At 49.6% G+C, this 20108-nt stretch overlaps 9 protein-coding genes across 9 annotated transcripts; 6 read left to right on the top strand and 3 right to left on the bottom strand.

Annotated features, from left to right (window-relative positions):
• Positions 1-792: 792 nt before the first annotated feature.
• COCCADRAFT_6227 (uncharacterized protein) lies at positions 793-2938 on the top strand (the record flags this gene model as incomplete). Its single annotated transcript, XM_007715508.1, has 2 exons — positions 793-1341; positions 1397-2938. The coding sequence occupies 2 exons, from the start codon at positions 793-795 to the stop codon at positions 2936-2938; spliced, it is 2091 nt and encodes a 696-aa protein (XP_007713698.1).
• A 98-nt stretch (positions 2939-3036) lies between these two features.
• COCCADRAFT_99845 (uncharacterized protein) lies at positions 3037-4356 on the bottom strand (the record flags this gene model as incomplete). Its single annotated transcript, XM_007715530.1, has 1 exon — positions 3037-4356. The coding sequence occupies one exon, from the start codon at positions 4354-4356 to the stop codon at positions 3037-3039; it is 1320 nt and encodes a 439-aa protein (XP_007713720.1).
• Positions 4357-5071: 715 nt separating this feature from the next.
• Positions 5072-6543, top strand: COCCADRAFT_99883 (uncharacterized protein; the record flags this gene model as incomplete). Its single annotated transcript, XM_007715529.1, has 4 exons — positions 5072-5277; positions 5334-5577; positions 5633-6078; positions 6132-6543. The coding sequence occupies 4 exons, from the start codon at positions 5072-5074 to the stop codon at positions 6541-6543; spliced, it is 1308 nt and encodes a 435-aa protein (XP_007713719.1).
• Positions 6544-7401: 858 nt separating this feature from the next.
• COCCADRAFT_99909 (uncharacterized protein) lies at positions 7402-9194 on the top strand (the record flags this gene model as incomplete). Its single annotated transcript, XM_007715528.1, has 2 exons — positions 7402-7705; positions 7768-9194. 2 exons carry the CDS (start codon positions 7402-7404, stop codon positions 9192-9194), a joined length of 1731 nt encoding a protein of 576 aa, XP_007713718.1.
• A 350-nt stretch (positions 9195-9544) lies between these two features.
• On the bottom strand, positions 9545-10022 carry COCCADRAFT_99913 (uncharacterized protein; the record flags this gene model as incomplete). Its single annotated transcript, XM_007715527.1, has 4 exons — positions 9545-9622; positions 9673-9765; positions 9868-9925; positions 9982-10022. The coding sequence occupies 4 exons, from the start codon at positions 10020-10022 to the stop codon at positions 9545-9547; spliced, it is 270 nt and encodes an 89-aa protein (XP_007713717.1).
• A 1935-nt stretch (positions 10023-11957) lies between these two features.
• On the top strand, positions 11958-12301 carry COCCADRAFT_6222 (uncharacterized protein; the record flags this gene model as incomplete). The annotated part of the gene is made up of 3 exons (XM_007715507.1): positions 11958-12008; positions 12067-12207; positions 12263-12301. The coding sequence occupies 3 exons, from the start codon at positions 11958-11960 to the stop codon at positions 12299-12301; spliced, it is 231 nt and encodes a 76-aa protein (XP_007713697.1).
• Positions 12302-12863: 562 nt separating this feature from the next.
• COCCADRAFT_38009 (uncharacterized protein) lies at positions 12864-13765 on the bottom strand (the record flags this gene model as incomplete). The annotated part of the gene is made up of 4 exons (XM_007715526.1): positions 12864-13087; positions 13133-13211; positions 13276-13533; positions 13670-13765. The coding sequence occupies 4 exons, from the start codon at positions 13763-13765 to the stop codon at positions 12864-12866; spliced, it is 657 nt and encodes a 218-aa protein (XP_007713716.1).
• A 1005-nt stretch (positions 13766-14770) lies between these two features.
• COCCADRAFT_6221 (uncharacterized protein) lies at positions 14771-17914 on the top strand (the record flags this gene model as incomplete). Its single annotated transcript, XM_007715506.1, has 3 exons — positions 14771-14855; positions 14929-17635; positions 17686-17914. 3 exons carry the CDS (start codon positions 14771-14773, stop codon positions 17912-17914), a joined length of 3021 nt encoding a protein of 1006 aa, XP_007713696.1.
• Positions 17915-18956: 1042 nt separating this feature from the next.
• On the top strand, positions 18957-19982 carry COCCADRAFT_27407 (uncharacterized protein; the record flags this gene model as incomplete). Its single annotated transcript, XM_007715514.1, has 2 exons — positions 18957-19220; positions 19278-19982. 2 exons carry the CDS (start codon positions 18957-18959, stop codon positions 19980-19982), a joined length of 969 nt encoding a protein of 322 aa, XP_007713704.1.
• Positions 19983-20108: the final 126 nt, after the last annotated feature.

The raw sequence follows: 20108 nt of genomic DNA, 5'->3' as shown, positions 1-20108 counted from the left end.
CGCTGCCGACATCGTTCACATTGTCCTTCTCTCGATCTGCCGTTTGTGCTTTTGGCATCTGAAGCGAGCCGGCATAACACCACACTCGCAGGTCAGCAGTATTCTCGTGTCCATGTCCAACTTAGATTGATGCTACCATACTTTTGTGACGAATCACATCACCGCAACCCAATGAAGACACCACGGTTATAGTTTTATTGTCTCCTGTCCTTCCTCTTTTGGTTCATTCGCGTCCAGTCCCGATATTATCAAGTGAGATTCATAAAAACTTACTTCGGATTCATTGTTAGCTCTCGATGCGCTGTTTTTCTCAGCGAGTACGCCGACGAGCTATATCGTGGTTTCAGAGCTCGTGGGACGACGGTATAGCTTGAACAACTCCAAAGACGAGTGAATTCTATAGAATAATTCCCACAAATTTGACAGGATGTCAGGTGCATTGTTTCTCTAGATATTCTTCGAACGAATGCTATCTGGCAAACCCACTGTGACCAGACTTCGCGTCCGAATGCGGATTATATACACTAGCCCCCAAATGGCCTAGCCTCTCACATTTGATCCAGTCTCCTTCATCGGCTCAAGCATCCCACGCACGACTGTTACCCTCACGCCCGAAATGAAGAATTTTGTCATATGGATTTACCAAACCTGATTCAATAAGATGCTGGCCGTCTGATTGAGAAAGCCCTTTTCCTTACAAAACTCAACACAATGCGGGGTAAAGAATATTGAATCATCTCGATTGACCAAACTGAACGTTAGCAATCGAAAAGATAGTAGATCAGGCAAGCAATGTCCAAGCCATTAACTGAAGCGGATATTATATTTCCGCATCTCTCCAACACACCAAACTTATCAAGCACCCTCTCATTGTTACGCCGTTCAACGCTCTCAACACACAACCGGCTCGCTTCAATCATATCCGACAGTGCTTTTGTCGAATCTGTTGCATCAGCCTATGAGCTTCCCTTGGTAGCCAATGAGCGCTGTGGTAGTTGGTACATTCCGCCATCTTTGAAGTCCGGATCCGTCTACTTTAAAAGCACAGACGGTCACATGGGCGAATGGAGTTTCAGTCTGCGAAGGCTGAATTTACAATTGCTCGATGTGGTAGAGAAATGGGGCGGTGCAGTTGTAGTGGATAGTACGAGGAGGGGAAAGAGTATGCCGGATGCATTGAGCAAGACTATCCCAACGTGGTGTTGCGTGATGAATCGGGCGGTGTTTGGTGTGGAGAAGGCAAAAGAAGAGACGAAGCTTTTTACACCACCGCAAGCTGTGGGGGAGAGCGAGCATGCGCAGATGGAGAAGAGAATTGATGGGTTTGTACAACAATTTTTGGTATGTTTTCTTAGGCTGCTGAAATGCTGGGATGTTGTAGCTGATAGAACGAAAGGACATCTGCAAACCCAACATCCCACTTCTCCGTAGTAAGCTGAAAAAGCCACTCCGCCCCATATGGATAACACAGAAATCTTCTCTTCCGGATTCAGCTCCTTCTTTTTCGGATTTCCATCCCATAGTCCTCTGCACAGCGTCATGGCGTGTCCATGGCGCCGAGGCATCAGAAAGCGGATATATCCAGGGTGCTGCAGACGACCACGAGGCGTGGTCACACGGACTTACGCCGCCACTTTTCTGGGAAAACAGGGATATGCTGATGAGAATGAATGAAGGGGATGCTCCAGAGATCATTGCAAAGCTCATCAAGGAACAAAAGGGCAGTGGCGCAGCTGCAAGCTTAATCAAGCCTACATCACAGCTATATATCTCATCCAGCGAAAACATACAATTGGCAGGTTTTGAAACTGTAGTCAGCTGCACACCAGAGCCATTTGCATCTACTACACTCAAAGATGCGGGAGTAAGACACTACCTTCATCTGAAATGTCAGAACGGCAAGCTGGGGTCACGCGACCTTCGCACTCAGCTTCCTCAGCTTGTTCCATTCTTCTCTTCTCTCCAAACTCCCGAAACACAAAGCAAAATACTATTATGCTGTCCCACAGGCAAAGATCTCTCCGTTGGAGCTGCCCTAGCGATATTATGTCTTTACACAGACGAAAGCGGAGCAATCGATACAGGAAAAGCGAAAGAAGCCAAGAACATGGATAAATCGTTCATCAAGCAGAGACTAAGCTGGATCACCACGAGCAACGCAGCCTTGAATCCAAGTCGAGCAACACTTCAAAGCGTCAACGCCATGCTACTCTCCAGCCAAGACCCAAAAGCCTCTCTCCCCACACAACCAATAGCGACCCTTCCAATCCGCGAAACCCGACCATTACCCTCCGAACCCACAAACCCAACACCTCAAGACCCAGCTCCTAGATCCCGACTCTCCAGCCCTAGATCCATCTTCACCAACCTCGCCACCACCTCGACCTGGAACTTCACCCGCAACCTCACCTCCAAGCTCCCCAGCCACCCTTCCGGTACCGTCACCGGCACCGCGACATTCACCCCCATGCCCCACTCATCTTCTATCCCGCTACCAACCCTGCTCTACGCCGAAGAAGGCATATTCAGCACAACCACCGGTCTCAGTTTTACCGCGCGCAGAAAATACGTGTATCAATTGTGTCCTGGTGCTGAGCCGGCAGACACAGAGTTCATCGCTGTACGCTTTTTCGATGACGACAAGATGCGTGAGGCGAGGCAGGAGGGCGGTGTTGGAAGTGATGGGCAGGGGATTGGGGGGTTGTTTGTTGAGATGGGGGAACTGCAAGCGGGCGAGGAAGAGGAAGCGGTTAGAGCGAAGAATAGGGAGACGCATCTTTGTGGGAGGGATTTGTATGCTGCGACTTGGGCTTTTGCGAGGAATATGACGGTAGAGGGAGGGGAGGAGGGGGAGGTATGGTGGGAGGTCGAGTACGAAGTCAAGGGGCCGCAGAAGGATTATACAAGTTCGACGAGGTATACGCGGGTGGTGGAGTAGGGTGGGTATGTACATTTTTTTTTTGGCTATTTTGACTGATTGGTGTATCTAGCTTTCTAAGCTCCCTTCGACACCAAATGTATTAGATGGTGATGGACTCAAGAATCCTGATCGCCAAATGGATAATTGAATTTCAACAACGCATTCAGACCGCCTACCCAATGATCCTCTGCCATATCTTCCTTGCCCGTAGTGCCTCTAACAATGCTGGGTACGCCGCCCTCCCAGCCTCTAGCATCGCGCTTGACTTCCTCCCCGCTTATGCGGACTTCCATTCCTGTACCCAGTTTTTCAGTGATGGTGCTGCCGTCGATACTAACTTCGACTTCTCGGCCGCGATTCTTGGCGCCGAGACGCAGTGTAATGGGCGTTTCGGCGGGTAGGACTAGGGGTCTGAAAGAGAGGGAGCGAGGGCAGATGGGAGTGAGACAGATTGATGGGACGAGAGGGTGTACGATGCTTCCGCCAGAGGAAAGCGAGTATGCGGTTGAGCCTGTAGGCGAGCTGATAATCATACCATCCGCAACAGCTTCTGTCAGAAACCGATTGTTGATGTATACATCGATAACCTTGAGATGTGGACTTCCGCCGCGGTGCAGCGTGACTTCGTTCAACGCGTAGGTATCGCCCTCATCGTCTGTGCTCCCGATTCTCTTCCCGTCGGGCCCGAAAACACCGACTTTGAGCCTGTTACGAAGGAGAATGCGCGCTGTTCTGTTGGTTCCCATTGCCTTGCCGCGTATATCGGCGTAGCTCAATGGCTTGTCTAGTGGGTCATCGGGCGAAGAAGGCAAGCGTGGTGGGCTTTTGCCTAAGGAATCAGATAATGTTGCGTACGTGTCTGGCGCACCGCTCATGTATACCTCTCGAAATGCGCGCTTGTACTCTTTGAATTTAAATTCGCCCAGAAAACCGATTGTGCCCATGGCGAAGCTCAGGACAGGAGGCACATTTTCGGAATGGCTGAAGAGACTGCTGGCTCTCAGCAGTGTTCCGTCTCCGCCTAGAGTGCAGACCAGATCGGTTTTATCCGAAAGCTGCTGCGGTACGCCATTGCTTCTCTTGTATGTATAGATGGGAAACGAAAGTTTTTCATGCAACTCTTCTGCTGTTTCTGGGTCAAAGATGACGTTTATGGCGGGGTAGGTGGAGCGGATATGCGACGTGAATTCAATGACGGACTCGGTGATGTTGGGCGTGCGCTTCTTCTTGGTGACGAGTATATTTCGTGGCGGTGATGGCCATTGGAGGCTGAGGAGTGTGTTGTTGGGTGATTGTATGTACGACGGCTTTGTGCGCAGAGGCAGCTCGGAAATGTGCTTGATCTCGCGACGGCGGGGTGTCGACGAGAAACTGCGCGCCTGTGCGGGCGAACCAAGGAGCCGCCATGGCAGTGGATATCTCTGGGATATGCGCATGTTCGGGGCGCTGTGTGTAAGAATATAGCTACGTCTGTAGTTGTGTGCGATGCGGTGCGCAGAGGCTAAACCGGCGGGTGGATGCCATATGACTGGGCGATGACGAGGGCGACTGTAGGAGCAGCAGTCATGACGATGCTGGACCGCGAGGGGCGAGCAGTAAATACAGAGCCACCACGCAGAACGTACATAGATGGATACATGGATAGTAGCAGAGTCGTGATGCGGAGATAGCAGGGCTAATCTCCACCTTCACGTGCAAACAACGTGTCGGCAACGTGGGATGGGATGCGAGTGAAGGAGAGCCTAGCGTCCCGCAGCGCTCGGGCAATCCCTGCACAGGTGGGGTACTATCTTTGGCCCGGTGCCATCATCTCAGATGGACTGAGGTGGATCGGCATCAGCCTGCTGCGCTGCGCGTCCACGACACCATGAGCATGGGTACATGCTGCAAGCTGCCGCCTGCTTACCCTGCTTCGTCTTCCTTCTCTCCACCTTCTTTTGCCAGGCAATCGCTACCTCGATCCCTGGATGTCCACCATTCCTCGTTACGCCCCAACTCGCCGTCACATGCTCAGACCACGATTCACGCGCCCATCTGAGCGATCCGGCCACTTCCACTCGGTACACCCATGTACATTCGCTGCACCAGCCCTGCCCTGAGCCAAAAGAATTATCTGACAGCTGTCTGCATATGCTTCCTCCCAACCTTACCATGTCGATCCAAGGCCTCAGACAGCGGCAGATGCCCGTCGAGCCACCTGTCATCGCAAAGCTAAAAGCACAGCGTACCAAAACACCTGCCCGTCCACAAGACCCCGAACCAGCAAAGCATCCAGCGGGCGACATCAAGCATGGCGCCTTTGCACAGGCCCTGCGCATGTTTCTGTTCGCAGCCTACTTCGCCGGGAGCATCGTGGCGTCAGTATACACGCATGGCGGATAGGCCCCCACGGGATGCTGACTTTATGTTCCAGCATCGCTATCACGCAGTATTTCGGCTGTCCCTTGTATCTATACAGCAAGAACCTCTTCTATGCATGGATGGCCATGTCCAAGCAGCATTTTGGCATCGTCGTCACTACCATGACCTACTGGTGGGCTCCCGTTACCATGCGAGTCAGTGGGGATAAGAGCATGAGGGGACAACTGAGAAAAACAAAGGATGGCAGATTGGAGTCCGAATTTCCCGAACGACTGGTCCTTATTTCCAACCACCAAGTCCGTCTACCCGTCTCGTCCCGCTTTCCCCCCAACAGCTACTAACGCTCCCTAGATTTACACCGACTGGGTCTACCTTTGGTGGGTAGCTTACACGGCTTCGATGCATGGCCATCTCTACATTATCCTGAAAGAGTCGTTGAAATATATACCCGTCATAGGCTGGGGTATGAGGCTATATGGCTTCATCTTCCTCTCGCGCAAGTGGTCGACGGACAAGGAACGTTTCCAGCATCGGCTGAAAAAGCTGACCACCAGCCATAGCGGCCCGCTGTCCGGTTCCCAGGAACTTGACCCTATGTGGCTGCTCATCTTTCCCGAAGGCACAAATCTCAGCGTAAACGGTCGAACATCGAGTAGGAAATGGGCAGAAAAGAACAAGATTGACGACTTGAGGCATGCAATGTTACCGAGAAGCACGGGCTTGTTATTTTGCTTGAAAGAGCTCAAGGGTTCCGTCGAATATCTGTATGATTGCACAGTAGCCTATGAAGGCGTCCCGTAAGCTCATCTCCATTCTATTACTAGTTCATACGACAGCTAATCTTTACCAGCGTCGGTCAATACGGTCAAGATATCTTCACCCTCCGTGGTACCTACTTCCAAGGTCGATCTCCAAAATCAGTAAACATGCACTGGCGCCGCTATGCCATCGCCGACATCCCAGTCCACGATGAAAAGGAATTCTCTGATTGGCTACTCCTTCGTTGGCGCGAAAAGGATGACCTCTTACAGTACTTTGTCGAAAATAACCGTTTCCCCGCAGACGACGGCGAAACACCTAATGTCGACGGTGGAGAGCCATTGAAAGGCGCAGGATGGATCGAGACGGATGTTCGACCGGTCAAGTGGTACGAATGGTTGCAGATTTTTGTCCCGACTGCTGCTCTTGGGCTCGTCGTCAACGTGTTTGTCAAAATTTTCAACATTGTTATGAAGGTCGCGGGGTTGAAGTCTAAGGCGTAGATTGCAAAGGAAAAGAGGGAAAGAAAAGACCTTGAGTTGGACTAAAGAAGTAATCGGGCTATTGCAAGAGTTGGAGTGGCTTAGGCCTTGGTTGGCAGCGGCTGTTATTGTTACGTTCGCTGGGGTGTGGTACATTTGTAGGTAGATCGCTTTGATACCCCTCATCCATTTTTTCGGATGATACTCTCTACTCTGGTTCGTTGCGCTTGTAGTGTAACAATTAATACAATGAATGTAACTGGAAGCAGGGTACAGACTAGATAGTAACTAAGTATATTCTTCATGGAGTATCTCTTACGAATTCGTCCCCATAACTATTGACTTTTGAACATGGGAGAGGATACTTATTCAAGATATATCAGCTTCGCAGCTCGATGCCGCCTTGACCTTGTCGGTAATGCTAGTGGTCTAGATGGCGGCATCATTACGAATGGTCAGAGACTCTAAGCTAGTGAGGCGAATTGCGTTGGGTTTTGCATGGTAAATAGATGATCCGATGTTGTCAAGAAATGCTGACGAGGACGTGTCTTTCTTGCTCTAGATATCGTCTGTATGATAGACACATTTTCTTATGAAGCCTTGTTATCATTCTCATGTCTTATGGGTTTTGTGAATATATCTCTTCCATCGCTTGAGCATCACCTTTAGGTATGGATAATATTTCAAACAATGGTGTTGGTCTTGGAATTGAGAGAGTGACCTGCACAACATCACTCGCAGGAAGCGAAAGTCGCTAGTACAAATACAGCCTAGCAGTTACCGAAATTCACCCCACCCGTGACTCCACATAGAGAGGCTCAACCCTCAAGATTCGCCATCGCAATCCTGCGAGCCCCAGACAGCACAAATCTGCCCATCATGGCGACAATGACGGTAACAGAGACACAAAACAAGAGGAGGCTGCCGAAGAATGTAAAGTTGCCACCCGAGAATGAGCGCTACATGCGGGCATGCGCAGATATTGCGTCGGCGCTCATCCAAGACTACGAATCCCAGGCGGATGGAACAAAACCAAAGAAAGACTTAAACTTGAATGCCTTGCGCGGTCAGATTGCAAAGAAGCATTATTTGAAGAGTCAGCCTCCGCTTACGGCGATTATTGCGGCGGTGCCAGAACACTACAAGAAATACATTTTACCAAAACTCATTGCAAAGCCAATTCGTATGTTGAGATGAAACAATCCGAAGATCTGGAGAAGAGGCAAGGACTGACTAGGTAAAAAGGTACATCATCAGGTATTGCAGTAGTGGCAGTCATGTGCAAGCCACATCGCTGCCCGCACATTTCCTACACTGGCAACATTTGTGTATACTGCCCAGGAGGCCCAGACTCAGATTTTGAATACTCAACTCAATCGTATACGGGATACGAGCCAACGTCTATGCGTGCCATCCGAGCGCGGTATGATCCGTATGAGCAAGCTCGTGGTCGTGTGGATCAAATCAAGTCCCTAGGCCACAGTGTCGACAAGGTTGAGTACATCATTATGGGTGGTACATTCATGTCTTTGCCAGAGTCCTATCGAGATGAGTTCATATCACAGTTGCACAACGCTCTATCCGGGTACCAAACCAAGGACGTGGATGAAGCCGTTGCAGCCGGTGAAATGAGCAATATCAAGTGCGTCGGTATTACCATCGAAACACGACCAGACTACTGTCTGGACCAACATCTCTCATCGATGCTACGATACGGATGCACCCGTCTAGAAATTGGCGTACAGTCTCTCTATGAAGACGTAGCCCGCGACACAAACAGAGGCCACACTGTCGCCGCCGTAGCAAAAACCTTTTGCCTCGCCAAAGACGCAGGCTTCAAAGTCGTATCGCACATGATGCCCGACCTCCCCAACGTAGGCATGGAGCGCGACCTCGACCAGTTCGTCGAGTACTTTTCCAACCCGGACTTCCGCACCGACGGACTGAAAATCTACCCTACGCTCGTCATCCGTGGTACGGGACTGTACGAGTTATGGCGAACAGGCCGCTACAAGAACTACACCCCCAACGCCCTCATCGACATCGTCGCTCGCATCCTCGCTCTCGTACCTCCATGGACTCGCATCTACCGTGTGCAACGTGACATCCCCATGCCGCTCGTCACTTCCGGCGTTGAAAACGGTAACCTGCGCGAACTCGCACTCGCCCGCATGAAAGACTTTGGTACTTCATGTCGCGATGTGCGGACGAGGGAAGTCGGCATCAACGAAGTCAAGCACAAGATTCGTCCGGACCAAGTCGAACTCGTGCGCAGAGACTACACGGCCAACGGTGGGTGGGAAACGTTTCTCGCATATGAGGATCCCAAACAGGATATCCTTATCGCGCTGCTGCGTCTGCGACAGTGCTCAAAGGAACATACGTTTCGTCCGGAGCTGACGGGCCAGCCGTCGTCGCTCGTGCGCGAGTTGCATGTGTATGGGTCAGCGGTGCCGATACATGCGAGGGATCCAAAGAGGTTCCAGCATCAGGGCTATGGCACGCTTTTGATGGAGGAGGCGGAGCGGATAGCGAGGGAGGAGCATGGAAGTACGAAGATTAGCGTCATCTCGGGTGTGGGTGTCCGCAGTTACTACGCGAAGCTTGGGTACTGGCTGGATGGGCCGTACATGAGCAAGACGCTCGAGCCATTGTGGGAGAGGGAGTGGTAAGCCCACGTGATTAGGGCATGGATTGATGATAGTAGATGAGTGTGCATTGCTGGCGCTGGGTCGTTGTATTTGTTCAGTTTTGGTACCAAAGGGATGCGATGCACAGGGTCAACAGACGCGCGTGAAAATAGCATGTATTGTACTAAATCAAACGTCTTGTTGCAAACCGCAGAAATCGCCTGTATCCATCGAACGCCATATGCCATGTTACAAGATACAAATACTTCCATCTCTCTTCAACAGGTGCGTCGCTGTTTATCAACCCGACCTTCCTGCATCGCGTCTAGCGATCCTCTGATCTTTCTCGAGGCCGCATTATCCTACGATTGTGTACTCCGTGGTATCCGAAATCATGACAGGCTTATCGCGCCACGACGGCTTTCGCGCATGTGAAGGAGGGCCTGCAGTCCGCAGAAAACGAAGAAGCCCTACATCCAGTTAGCAAATCGCGTTACCCTACGTGATGGTGAGAGCGTACAATGTATATGAAGACGGCCCCAAAGAGTGCGCCTGCAACCGCGCCACCGTCCTTGGGGTCCTCTACTCCGCCCATTACCGTGTTGCTACTTCCCTACAAGTCGCATGTTAGCTATTTCCTCGACTCCTCTTGATGCTGAGAGATTCGCGACAGCATGGTTGATACTGTGCGGTCGCATTTGCAGGGTAGACGTACTCTGAACAGTGCTCCCAGCGTGGACAGAATGACAATCGCGAACAGGGACACGACAATGCTGCCAACACATTAGCTCCCTCATCTTCCTTCCAAACAGCCCTGGATCGCACATACCATGTCCAAGCATTCATGGCGGAAACAACAGGCTTGACCATGTTGGGCGGTTTGAAGCTCTGGTATCGCTTGGAGGCGGATAGCTTGTTTAACGGCGCTTTTGAGGCAGCGCGAATCTAGCTATTGTGGGTATCCGAAGAAAGGCGATAACGTCGGGACGGCGATTTCGAGAGTGAGATGGACGGTTCGAGGACTTGTCGTTGTCGTGATGGCGATGTTATGGTTGGGTGGATGAATGACCCGAAAGCTTCAAGTCGTCATGCCCTGTCTCGCCATCTGCAGCTATTGAGTGGTCTGTGCGCGCCGCATGAGAATGGCGCATCAACACTTCTTTCCTGTGCTTGGTTTCAACCATAAATTCCCTATATTGTTTAAAATGTCAAAATGCCTGGTTTTCTTTTCTTTTGAAACGAAAAAGAAATCATTGCAAAGCGTTAGTTTGAGAATTGATGTCCTGATTCAAGAATCGACAGTCGGGGGATACGAAGCGGGCCGTTGTAAGCTCCGTATAGAGACGCGAAGAACTAATAGGTATTATGGTGGTATTTGCGGTCGCCTAACTTTCCCACGTGGATATGCTTCTCCTAGTTCTGTATACTAGTGTCGAGATGGTTTGTGAACATCTCTGTGGTTGGCGCTATATGTGAACTCCATGCAATGTGGTTCGCGTTCGGGTCGTCGGACTTGGGATATCCATCATCCCTTGGTATTTCTAGAACACAGGGATATATTAAGTAGCTGAAACTATCACACTGGGACCACACGCCATCTTTCGTGTCTTGAGTTTGGAGGTAACAGTTCATCGTTTCAAATGTTTCGAACCACAGAACAATGACATCAACAAGATGCTACGCACGACACATGGTGTTCTCGGGGCTGTAAGTATAGTCGCACACCTAGGGCCTCTTCCCCACGTTTTTCTTGTCCCTGATAAAATGAGCATTTAATATCCGACTCCGGCTCTAATCCTCAATTCACCTAGGGCTAGACGGGGTTCAGTATAGACGGGACGGAATTGTTGCTCTATACCCTATCAGCGGGCAAGTTCAACCGCGCATTGGCTGGACTGTGCACCGCGCACCACACATTAAGCCGGTCTGCACATTCCAGAATATGATACGGGCCGCTTCACGTGCGGAAAGACCGGTTTCTTTGTTATTGGGCTACTGTGAAATGGGTAAAGCTCTCGCGCCTTATCTCGAAAAAAAGAAGCACTCGAGCCATGAAGTAAGGTCTGGACATACTATCTAAGTAGCGGTGAACCAGGAAGAGCACGTTAATGTACCCAGAAATATAGATGAAAGCGCCAGTAGTAAATGCCTAGAAGCTTGTCATACTAAGAAAGGGGAGATAGGGAGCTTGTGTTGCTTTTCCCGTAAATTATTCCGTCGAGAAAAGCTTGTGTTGCTGGTTGCGGAGAAACTGCCCACACATTGTGTTGATCTCCTAGCTTGAAACAACATTCAGAACAGAGGGCATATGCACCACGACCTCTTTCTGAGTTGATTTCCGGGGCTAAAGTGAAGATCTTCCAGAAAATAAATAGTATTGTTAGCTAGCTTCAAAGTGATGAAGACCGCTGTCTTCATGTACACCTCCTCAGTTTTAATCGACCGCACCACTAAGTACTTAGTGACGCTCGAGCTGGCTAATTTGTTTTAGCCTTATGAAGCCGTACTCTGACAACAGGGGTCCAGTGCGAGGACCGGCCCTGTAAAACGCAGGGAAACACGGCCACATGTAAACTAATTCCTCCATAAATCCATAGTGGGGCCGAAGCCGACTCATAGGCACTGCTAACCAACCCATTACTAACGGGAGAGATCCTACTTTTTATAGTTAGTTGATCTATTGTTCAAATACCATAAGAGGGGCTTCATCCAAGGTCCATTCCCTTCTTCACTCTTCACCCAGCACTTCAAACTCCACCAGACAATCACACCAACCTAATTCCCCAACGACCGAACACCGTCACTATGAAGATTGCAACTCTTGTACTCCTTTGGGCTACCTCCGCCGCTGCCTGGGTAAGTGTTCTTCTTCCACGATGTGTAATTTTTAAAGGCTAATTCTTTCGAATTATAGGAATGCAGAAACAGATCTGAGAAGTTCAGGTCCGACAAGGCTGCCGTTACTAAGCAGGGTACCCAGGAGAAAAGCTGGACCTACTGCCCTGAGGCTGCTGGGTGCTGCACGGATGGAAACGTGTGGTATGCCTGCAAAAACGTAAGTCTCGTCCCTCTTGTGTATTTGGATGAGTGGTTTGCTGATACTTCTATAGACATGCCCAGGTGGTAGGAACTGCGCCAGCGGTTGCTAAGCATTGGCGGAGACATGAGGTACGGGAAGTGCTATTTTCTAGGCTCCTCCCAGCCATTCATATCACAATGTATAGATCATCTATATTCTTCCGTAAATAGTTAACTTATGTTTCTCAATCCAAAGTAACGATCAACCTTGTTCCCAGATTCATTGTAACCTGTGACACTAAGCAGCGCATCCAAGAAGGCATAGTGGCGGATGTTCGCTTCAGATTTCAAGATCAGCCTACAGTTTTTTTAGTAGTAAAATACTCATTACCTTGTATTGTAGCTTGAGATCGCCAGGACACATCAAAATCGCCTTAGCACAGGAGGGGGAGTTATACTAGGGTAGCTAGTATCGCTGTCCTGCATGATAATGATTGCAAAGAATTGAGATTATTAGTTCTAGTTGTACAGCATCTGTTCAATATCAAGGCTTACTTTGCCACGTTTTATCACATGTTGCATCGGCTGCCCCCTCTCCATCCATCTCAATACTGCTTTCTATCGCTGTCTTCTGCCATAGCTGTTCTTCTACAGTCAAAAGATCACGCCTCCCCGGCATTGTGATAACCAGTGTCATTCATCATCATTTTTCCACCAATCGTCTTCCAGCAGCTCCTTCGCTGTTGGGGGGTCTCTCCAGTCAAGCTTCATCATCTTGGATATGAAGATATTGTCTCTTTTGGTTACTTCCTTCTCAGTAACCTGTATGAATGAAGTCTTCTTCTTCTGCGCAATTGTTTGCACGAGGTAAAGAATGGATAGAGCCGCTTCTATGTGCGCAATTTCAGCAATTTTGGCTGGTTAAGGAGCAAAGAATTTGAGTTGATTCTCTATAACCCCACATGAGTACTCTTCATTGTCCTGTTTCATTCCCTTGGGTCTGAAAAGGTTGAGGCGTCCACCGTAAATGGGACTGATGAGCTATGAAGACATCAGTTTGGATTTGTACCCACAATAGTAGTAAGGTTGCGACCTACCATAGTACCGAATGACCATATGTCAGCGGTAGTGTTCCATGGCTCATGGAAATTAGCGTCGTACCCGCGTGCACGAACCCGTCCTCATGTAAAATATTGATTGCCTCAAAGACGCATCGCGACACGTATTTTAATTCCCGTCGATTAAGGGTTTTCGTAGCAGACCCTTCTAGAAGGTCACCTTGCAAGCGTTCCAGAATTATAGTTATAGGGACAGACGGTTCGTTGATTTCATCAATCAAGGGTCGGAGGTACGGAGTGCGTTGCTGGAATCTTTTGAGTACATCTCGTTCGTTTTCAACCCGTGAATAATCTCAAACACTCTTGATGACCACTAGTTCCTACGCATAATTGCTAGAAGTTATGAGAATGGATGATACAAACGGAACGCGGTAGGCTTACCGCGCAAACCACATAGTATCTTAGATTTCTTTCGTAAATTGTGTATTTGCTCGCATGCCCTTTAAGAAATTGACAGATCCAAAATAGCGAAGACATTGGATGATGGTCAAATTCTACTAGTCAGCACAAACGGCCTTGCTAAGAGCAAGACAAGAGTTATCGTTTGTACGAGAGGTCATGAAAATGAGGAATAGCTGTGATGAAGCGGTCCTTGGCCAATAACACAAGTTCAAAAATCATAATCGTGGTGACTGTGTGCTTTGTTTTTGAGAAAAGGTATAATTGCAAGACTATAACTGTTGGAAGCAATGAGTGAATGTCTCACGTGATCATGCGTGTGAGTACCATGGTTCTAAAATACCAGCAGATGACCGTGCTACGTTTCTCCTGAATACAGAATAGTAAATTCTTAACCATACGAATATCATATAACGTATCCCAATCATTCAAATCCTCTCAACCAACTATCTTCGAAGGTGGACTTCAGGTTGAATATGTAGCCAGAGTGGGCTTTAATCATCACTTTTCATTTGTGATGGAGTCGCGGTAACGTTATTTGGTAGAACTCAGGATAATACAAAATAATTGTGCTTTATACTGTATCATGAATAGGCAGTGGTTTTGTCGAAGTACACGACTGATTGTCTTAGAGGTGTAGTGAAACTGAGGGATAGTACTAGTCCGTATACGGGCAATATAGGTAGCAGTCACGTGTTTTCGCGGTTTCTCATGACGGAGACGCGTCGCAGAACCCCACCTAGTTGTGGCGACTTTACCGGCTGAAGGGGATAATCAGAACATTTCGCCTCTTCTGTTACACCAAAAGATCGGCATACTCGCACTTCCTTGCCGTGTTGCCACCTTGTCCCTGAATTTGCCACTCAGATCCCGTGAACGCGCGATCGTTCCTTTGTATCGGCGCGGGAGTGCCAGGGGTATTTCGCCATTGACCCATCGTTGCACTCACACTCATTCTCACATCTCCATTCCTTTATCGAGGTTCACCGTCGCTCTTTCGCCTTTTTCGGATTTTCCGTCTACCACAACTTCCAATCTTTCCTCACAGTCGCAGTTGCCTATCTTTCCGTAATCACTATTACCATGGCGCTGCGGCGATCCACCCGCAAGTCAACCAACAGCGTCGCCAACGATGTCGCCCCCGCAAGCTCGCCCGTTCCTGCAGCTAGTATGTGCAAGCTGCTCTGGGCAAACACTTTGTTGATTGCCTTGCATCGTTTGTGGCGCTGACATGTTTGTAGAAATGAAAGATTCCTCAGCAGTGGATACTCGCCACCAGCAGAAACGCACTCGCGCTTCTCGCACCTTTGTTCTGAATTCCTCTGACCAAGAGAGCGATACGACTGAAGCCATTGTACCCAAGGCATCTACACAAACTCGTCGGGTTCTCAAGGCAGTCTCGATCCCCGCTTCCAAAACTCAGAAGACGCCTGCCACTCGCAGTCGGCTCTCTAGTGTCAACACCCGACAGACAGAACAGAAGAGCTCGACTGGTTCACCTTCGCTAGATAATTCAGACTATGAAACGCCAGGGACGAGCATATCAACTACACCAGCTACTTCAGTTAACCGTGGAAAGATGCCCGCTCGCCGTGGCCGCAACACGGCCACTACACCGTCGCAAAGCAGCGCATCGATCTCGAAACGATCCCGTAACATGGTACTAGACTCTGAATCTGATAGTGTTACACTTGATATGGATGCGGAGATTGCTCTACAAATGCAGCTCGAGGACGAAATGGATATGCCGCGAAGCAAGCGTCAGAGGACGGAAGAAGAGGATGAAGAAGATGAACATGAGGACGAAATTTCAGAGTTAGATGAGTTGGACTCGCCACCTCCCTACATCGGCAAAGGAAAAGGCAAGGCTCAAGACGTTCCGATCAAGCGGGGTCGCTCTGCTCGCTCAAGTGCGAAGAAGGGCAAATTCACAGAAGATGACTTCATTGATGACGAAGAATCTGATGGCGGAGATTTCCTACCTGATGAGTATGAAGAGCATGATGATCTTGAGTCCTTGATCGCTCTTGAAGAGGCGATGCTTCCAAGCGACAGCGATGAGGAGCCACTAAAGAAAACCGCTGCACGCCTGAGAAAGCTTGCTGCAGCGAGGCCAGCTAGGGTGGCTCGAGGCACTAAGAAGCAGTTGACCCACGATGAAAGGGTTGAAGCACATGGACGACGGGCTAGGTTTGCGCACATTGCGGATAAATGGGAGCGGAAGCGCGCCATGAACCGTGAGCGAGCTGAACAGCAGCACCCCAAACTACGGACCATGTGGGATGATTTGAAGAAGATTCCTGTTCTTGAGGTCCAAAAGGCAGAGCAGCCGCAGTCAATCAACAGGCGACTGAAGCCATTCCAACTTGAGGGACTCAGTTGGATGATTCGCCAGGAACAGACTCACTACAAGGGTGGCCTGCTCGGAGATGAGATGGGCATGGGCAAGACTATCCAGGCTGTCTCCCTGATTATGTCTGATTACCCCGCGAAGCAACCTACACTTGTGTGCGTTCCACCCGTTGCTCTTATGCAGTGGACGAATGAGATACGCGAGTACACAGACAACAAGCTCAAAGTTCTTGTGTATCACGGCACAAACGCCAAGTGCAGAAAGATGACAGTCAAAGAGTTGAAGTCTTACGATGTCATCATGGTCTCCTACAATTCTTTGGAATCGCTGCATCGCAAGGAGACAAAAGGATGGTCTCGCGGAGAAGATATCATCAAGGAAGCGTCGCCACTCCACGCCATCTACTATCACCGCCTCATCCTGGATGAAGCGCACAGCATCAAGTCACGCAACACAGGTGTAGCTAAGGCTTGCTTTGCGCTGAGGAGCGACTACAAGTGGTGCTTGTCCGGTACACCAGTTCAGAACCGTATTGGAGAGTTCTTTTCACTCCTTCGCTTCTTGGAGGTTCGTCCCTTCGCAGATTACTTCTGTCGTTCGTGTGATTGCGAAAAGCTCCACTGGGCTACAAATGACGACCATATGTGTGTCGCGTGCAACCACGGAGCGTCCGAGCACATTTCCGTGTTCAACCAGGAGCTGCTTAATCCCATCACTGGCGATGACCCTGAGCTTCGAGAAGAGGCCTTGACCAAGCTTCACCTTATCACTGCTCGTATCATGTTGCGACGCATGAAGCGCGACCACACCAACTCCATGGAGCTTCCTATGAAGGACATCATCATTCACAACGAGTTCTTCAGTGAAGTGGAGCGTGACTTCTCGACCTCAATCATGTCAAACTCTTCGCGCAAGTTCGATACATATGTTGCACAGGGTGTTATGCTCAACAATTACGCCAATATCTTCGGTCTGATTATGCAGATGCGTCAAGTCGCTAACCATCCTGATCTGCTGCTTAAGAAGAAGGCAGGTGAAGGCGCTGGTAATGTCTATGTCTGTAATATCTGCGATGAACCGGCTGAGGATGCTGTTCGCTCGCACTGCCGCCACGAGTTCTGTCGTGCTTGTATTAAGGACTTCATGGATACTTGCGAGGCCTCAGGAACCGAGGCTGACTGTCCCCGCTGCCATATCGCCTTGTCCATCGACTTTGAGCAGCCCGAGCTCGAGCAAGATGTGGACTCTGTCAAGAAGACATCGATTATCAACCGCATCAAGATGGAGAACTGGACTTCTTCCACCAAGATTGAGATGTTGGTGTACGATCTGTACAAGCTCCGAAGCAAGAAGCAGACGCTTAAGTCGATCGTCTTCAGCCAGTTTACTTCCATGTTGCAACTGATTGAATGGCGTCTTCGTCGCGCTGGTTTCAACACGGTCATGTTGGATGGTAGCATGACGCCTGCACAGCGGCAGAAGAGCATTGACCATTTCATGACGAATCCGGATGTTGAGGTTTTCCTGGTGTCTCTGAAGGCTGGTGGTGTTGCTCTTAACCTGACGGAGGCTTCTAGGGTGTTCATTGTCGACCCGTGAGTCTTATTCTCCCCTGCTAATGTTCAGTCTGCTAATATGTCTGTAGATGGTGGAACCCCGCTGCCGAGTGGCAGTCTGCGGATCGTTGCCATCGTATCGGTCAGCGTCGTCCCTGTGTCATCACACGTCTTTGCATTGAGGACAGTGTTGAGTCGCGTATGGTTGCGCTGCAGGAGAAAAAGGCGGCCATGATTGCTGGAACGGTCAACAATGACAAGGTTGCCATGGATCGCCTTAGTCCTGAGGATTTGCAATTCTTGTTCCGTGGTACCTAACGTAGCTGGAGCGCTATGCAGTATATGGACATGGAGTCAAAAGCCGGTGTCGATCTTCGAAGGCGTTATAATGTGTAGGCGTGCTTCACTCGGAATTCAAGGCGTTTCAATTTCTCGTAAGACAGAGCTATCCAAATAGGCATATATCCATTGTAATTTTCGCACCATATCCCCATCAGTGCAACAAGCAATGATTCCTTAGTAGCAAGTCTGTGATGTGGGAGTAGCCGAACGCGATGCAGATCACCGGTGGTTACCACAGATTAGCGACTATGATAACTGCACGCTAAGACTGTGGTGAACATATGCATATGTACAACACAACCCTGTGTCGCATCTCCGTAGATCAAACAGATGGTAAGACTCTCATTCATTGAGCAAGAGGAGAACACAATCATCAAAAAGTCCTCGAGTTGCGCAAAGTCCCACAGCAACAACGCTGCCATCCGCACACACTCACCATAGAACACCCCTAAAACACCCATCACACCGTCTCACAGCAACAAAGCAACAAAGCAGCAAAGCAAATCCATCACAAAACCCCATTTCACCTATATCCGCAACACCAAACAAATCCGCGGGGACCGAGGAGATGCTGTCACAGTCGCGCGTTTATGGTACGTAATGTTACGTAAACCCAAACTCGCGCGTGAGCCTACCAACTGCGCCATTACCGCCGTTTTGTCGCTGTGCACCACGCGCAGTAGGGCGCGGGTACGACGTCGACAGCGCGAAGTGACGTTTTCTTTGGGGGGAGAGGAGGAGAATTGTAACATGGACTAATTAAATCCGGGTGTCGGAACATGTTGCATAGGTACAAAGTGGTTTGACGGAAAGGGAGGGCGGGGGAGGGCGGGTGAGGCTTCCGTTATAATACCTCTCTATATTTTTTGACTCTTGTCTGACGTTTGTCCTTGTTGTTTGGGTTTTGGGGAAAAAGCTAGCGGTTTTGCGACATATAGTTGGGTGGTTTTCTCGCTCAATCTCTCTTTTCTTCGGTTTTTCGGTGTTCCGAACTGTTACGACGAGTATGGAGAACAAGATGCTTTCGCGCGCCAGGGAGTGGGATTTCGACATTGATCGCTATCTTAATCGCGTTGTTGTTCCGTCACCGTTACATAGGCTTCCGGCTCCCGTATCGAGGTTTCTGGGGTATAGGAAGGAGACGCGGCAGGACGTTGGGAATGTGCTGGGGGCGTTTTGGTCGTTGGTCGGCGCGTTTTGTGGTTTGGCGGTTGTGGCTGGGGTGTTTAACAATACTGGGAGCATTCAGTGGCATCACCCGCCTGCGTTGATTGCTTCTTTTGTGAGTACTCCTGTGTGGAGGTGGCGTTGGTGGCAGACACTAACATACTGTGTATAGGGTGCCTCTGCTGTTCTGGAATACAACTCTATCCGCTCACCTCTTGGTCAACCACGGAACGCCATACTCGGCCATGCATTATCAGCACTTATCGGTGTTAGTATATCGAAGCTTTTCCAGTATCATTCAGATTACGAATCCATCAAATGGATTGCTGGCGCCACAGGTTGCGGCTGCGCATCGGCTGTGATGCTTTTGACCAACACCGTACACCCACCTGGTGGCGCATCCGCTGTGCTGGCAGCCACTGATCCCATCATCACAGCTATGGGCTATTATTTTGTCGGCCTGGTCATGTGGGGTACTACCTTGATGGTGATAGTCGGACTGATCATAAACAACATTCAGCGACAATTCCCGGTTTACTGGTGGACGCCACTGGATGTGCGCAAGGCGAAAGTCGAAGACGAGGAAGTAGTTCCGGATGCAAGAGGCGGGATAGAACGAAAGAAGACCATTGAAGAGCAACATTATGATCAAGATGGCGACCGCATCGAGATCAACGGCGCCGAAGTCATATTACCAGATGACATGAGCTTGAACGCGGAGGAGACTGCAGTATTAGAAAGGCTGCGAGAGCGGCTGAGAAAGAGGACTGATTCAGAAAGGGGACAAATATCAGAGAAAGAAGACACAGACAGTGGAACGTGTAGTACTCGTGTGCCGAGCTGCAGTGAGACTAGGAGCAGCCGTTCTGGTATATAGTGTTTGGGCTTATCATGGCGTGGAGTACAGTATAGATAAGAACAACTGGGATTTCCGCAGTTCCGAGGAGTATCCCCCACAAAGCTGCACCATCCCAAAGTTGAGATTCTTTATAATGTTTCGTTT

This window comes from Bipolaris zeicola (assembly GCF_000523435.1).
Source record: "Bipolaris zeicola 26-R-13 unplaced genomic scaffold scaffold_108, whole genome shotgun sequence".
NCBI lineage: Eukaryota > Fungi > Ascomycota > Dothideomycetes > Pleosporales > Pleosporaceae > Bipolaris > Bipolaris zeicola.
This window is presented reverse-complemented; position numbering and strand designations above follow the sequence as displayed.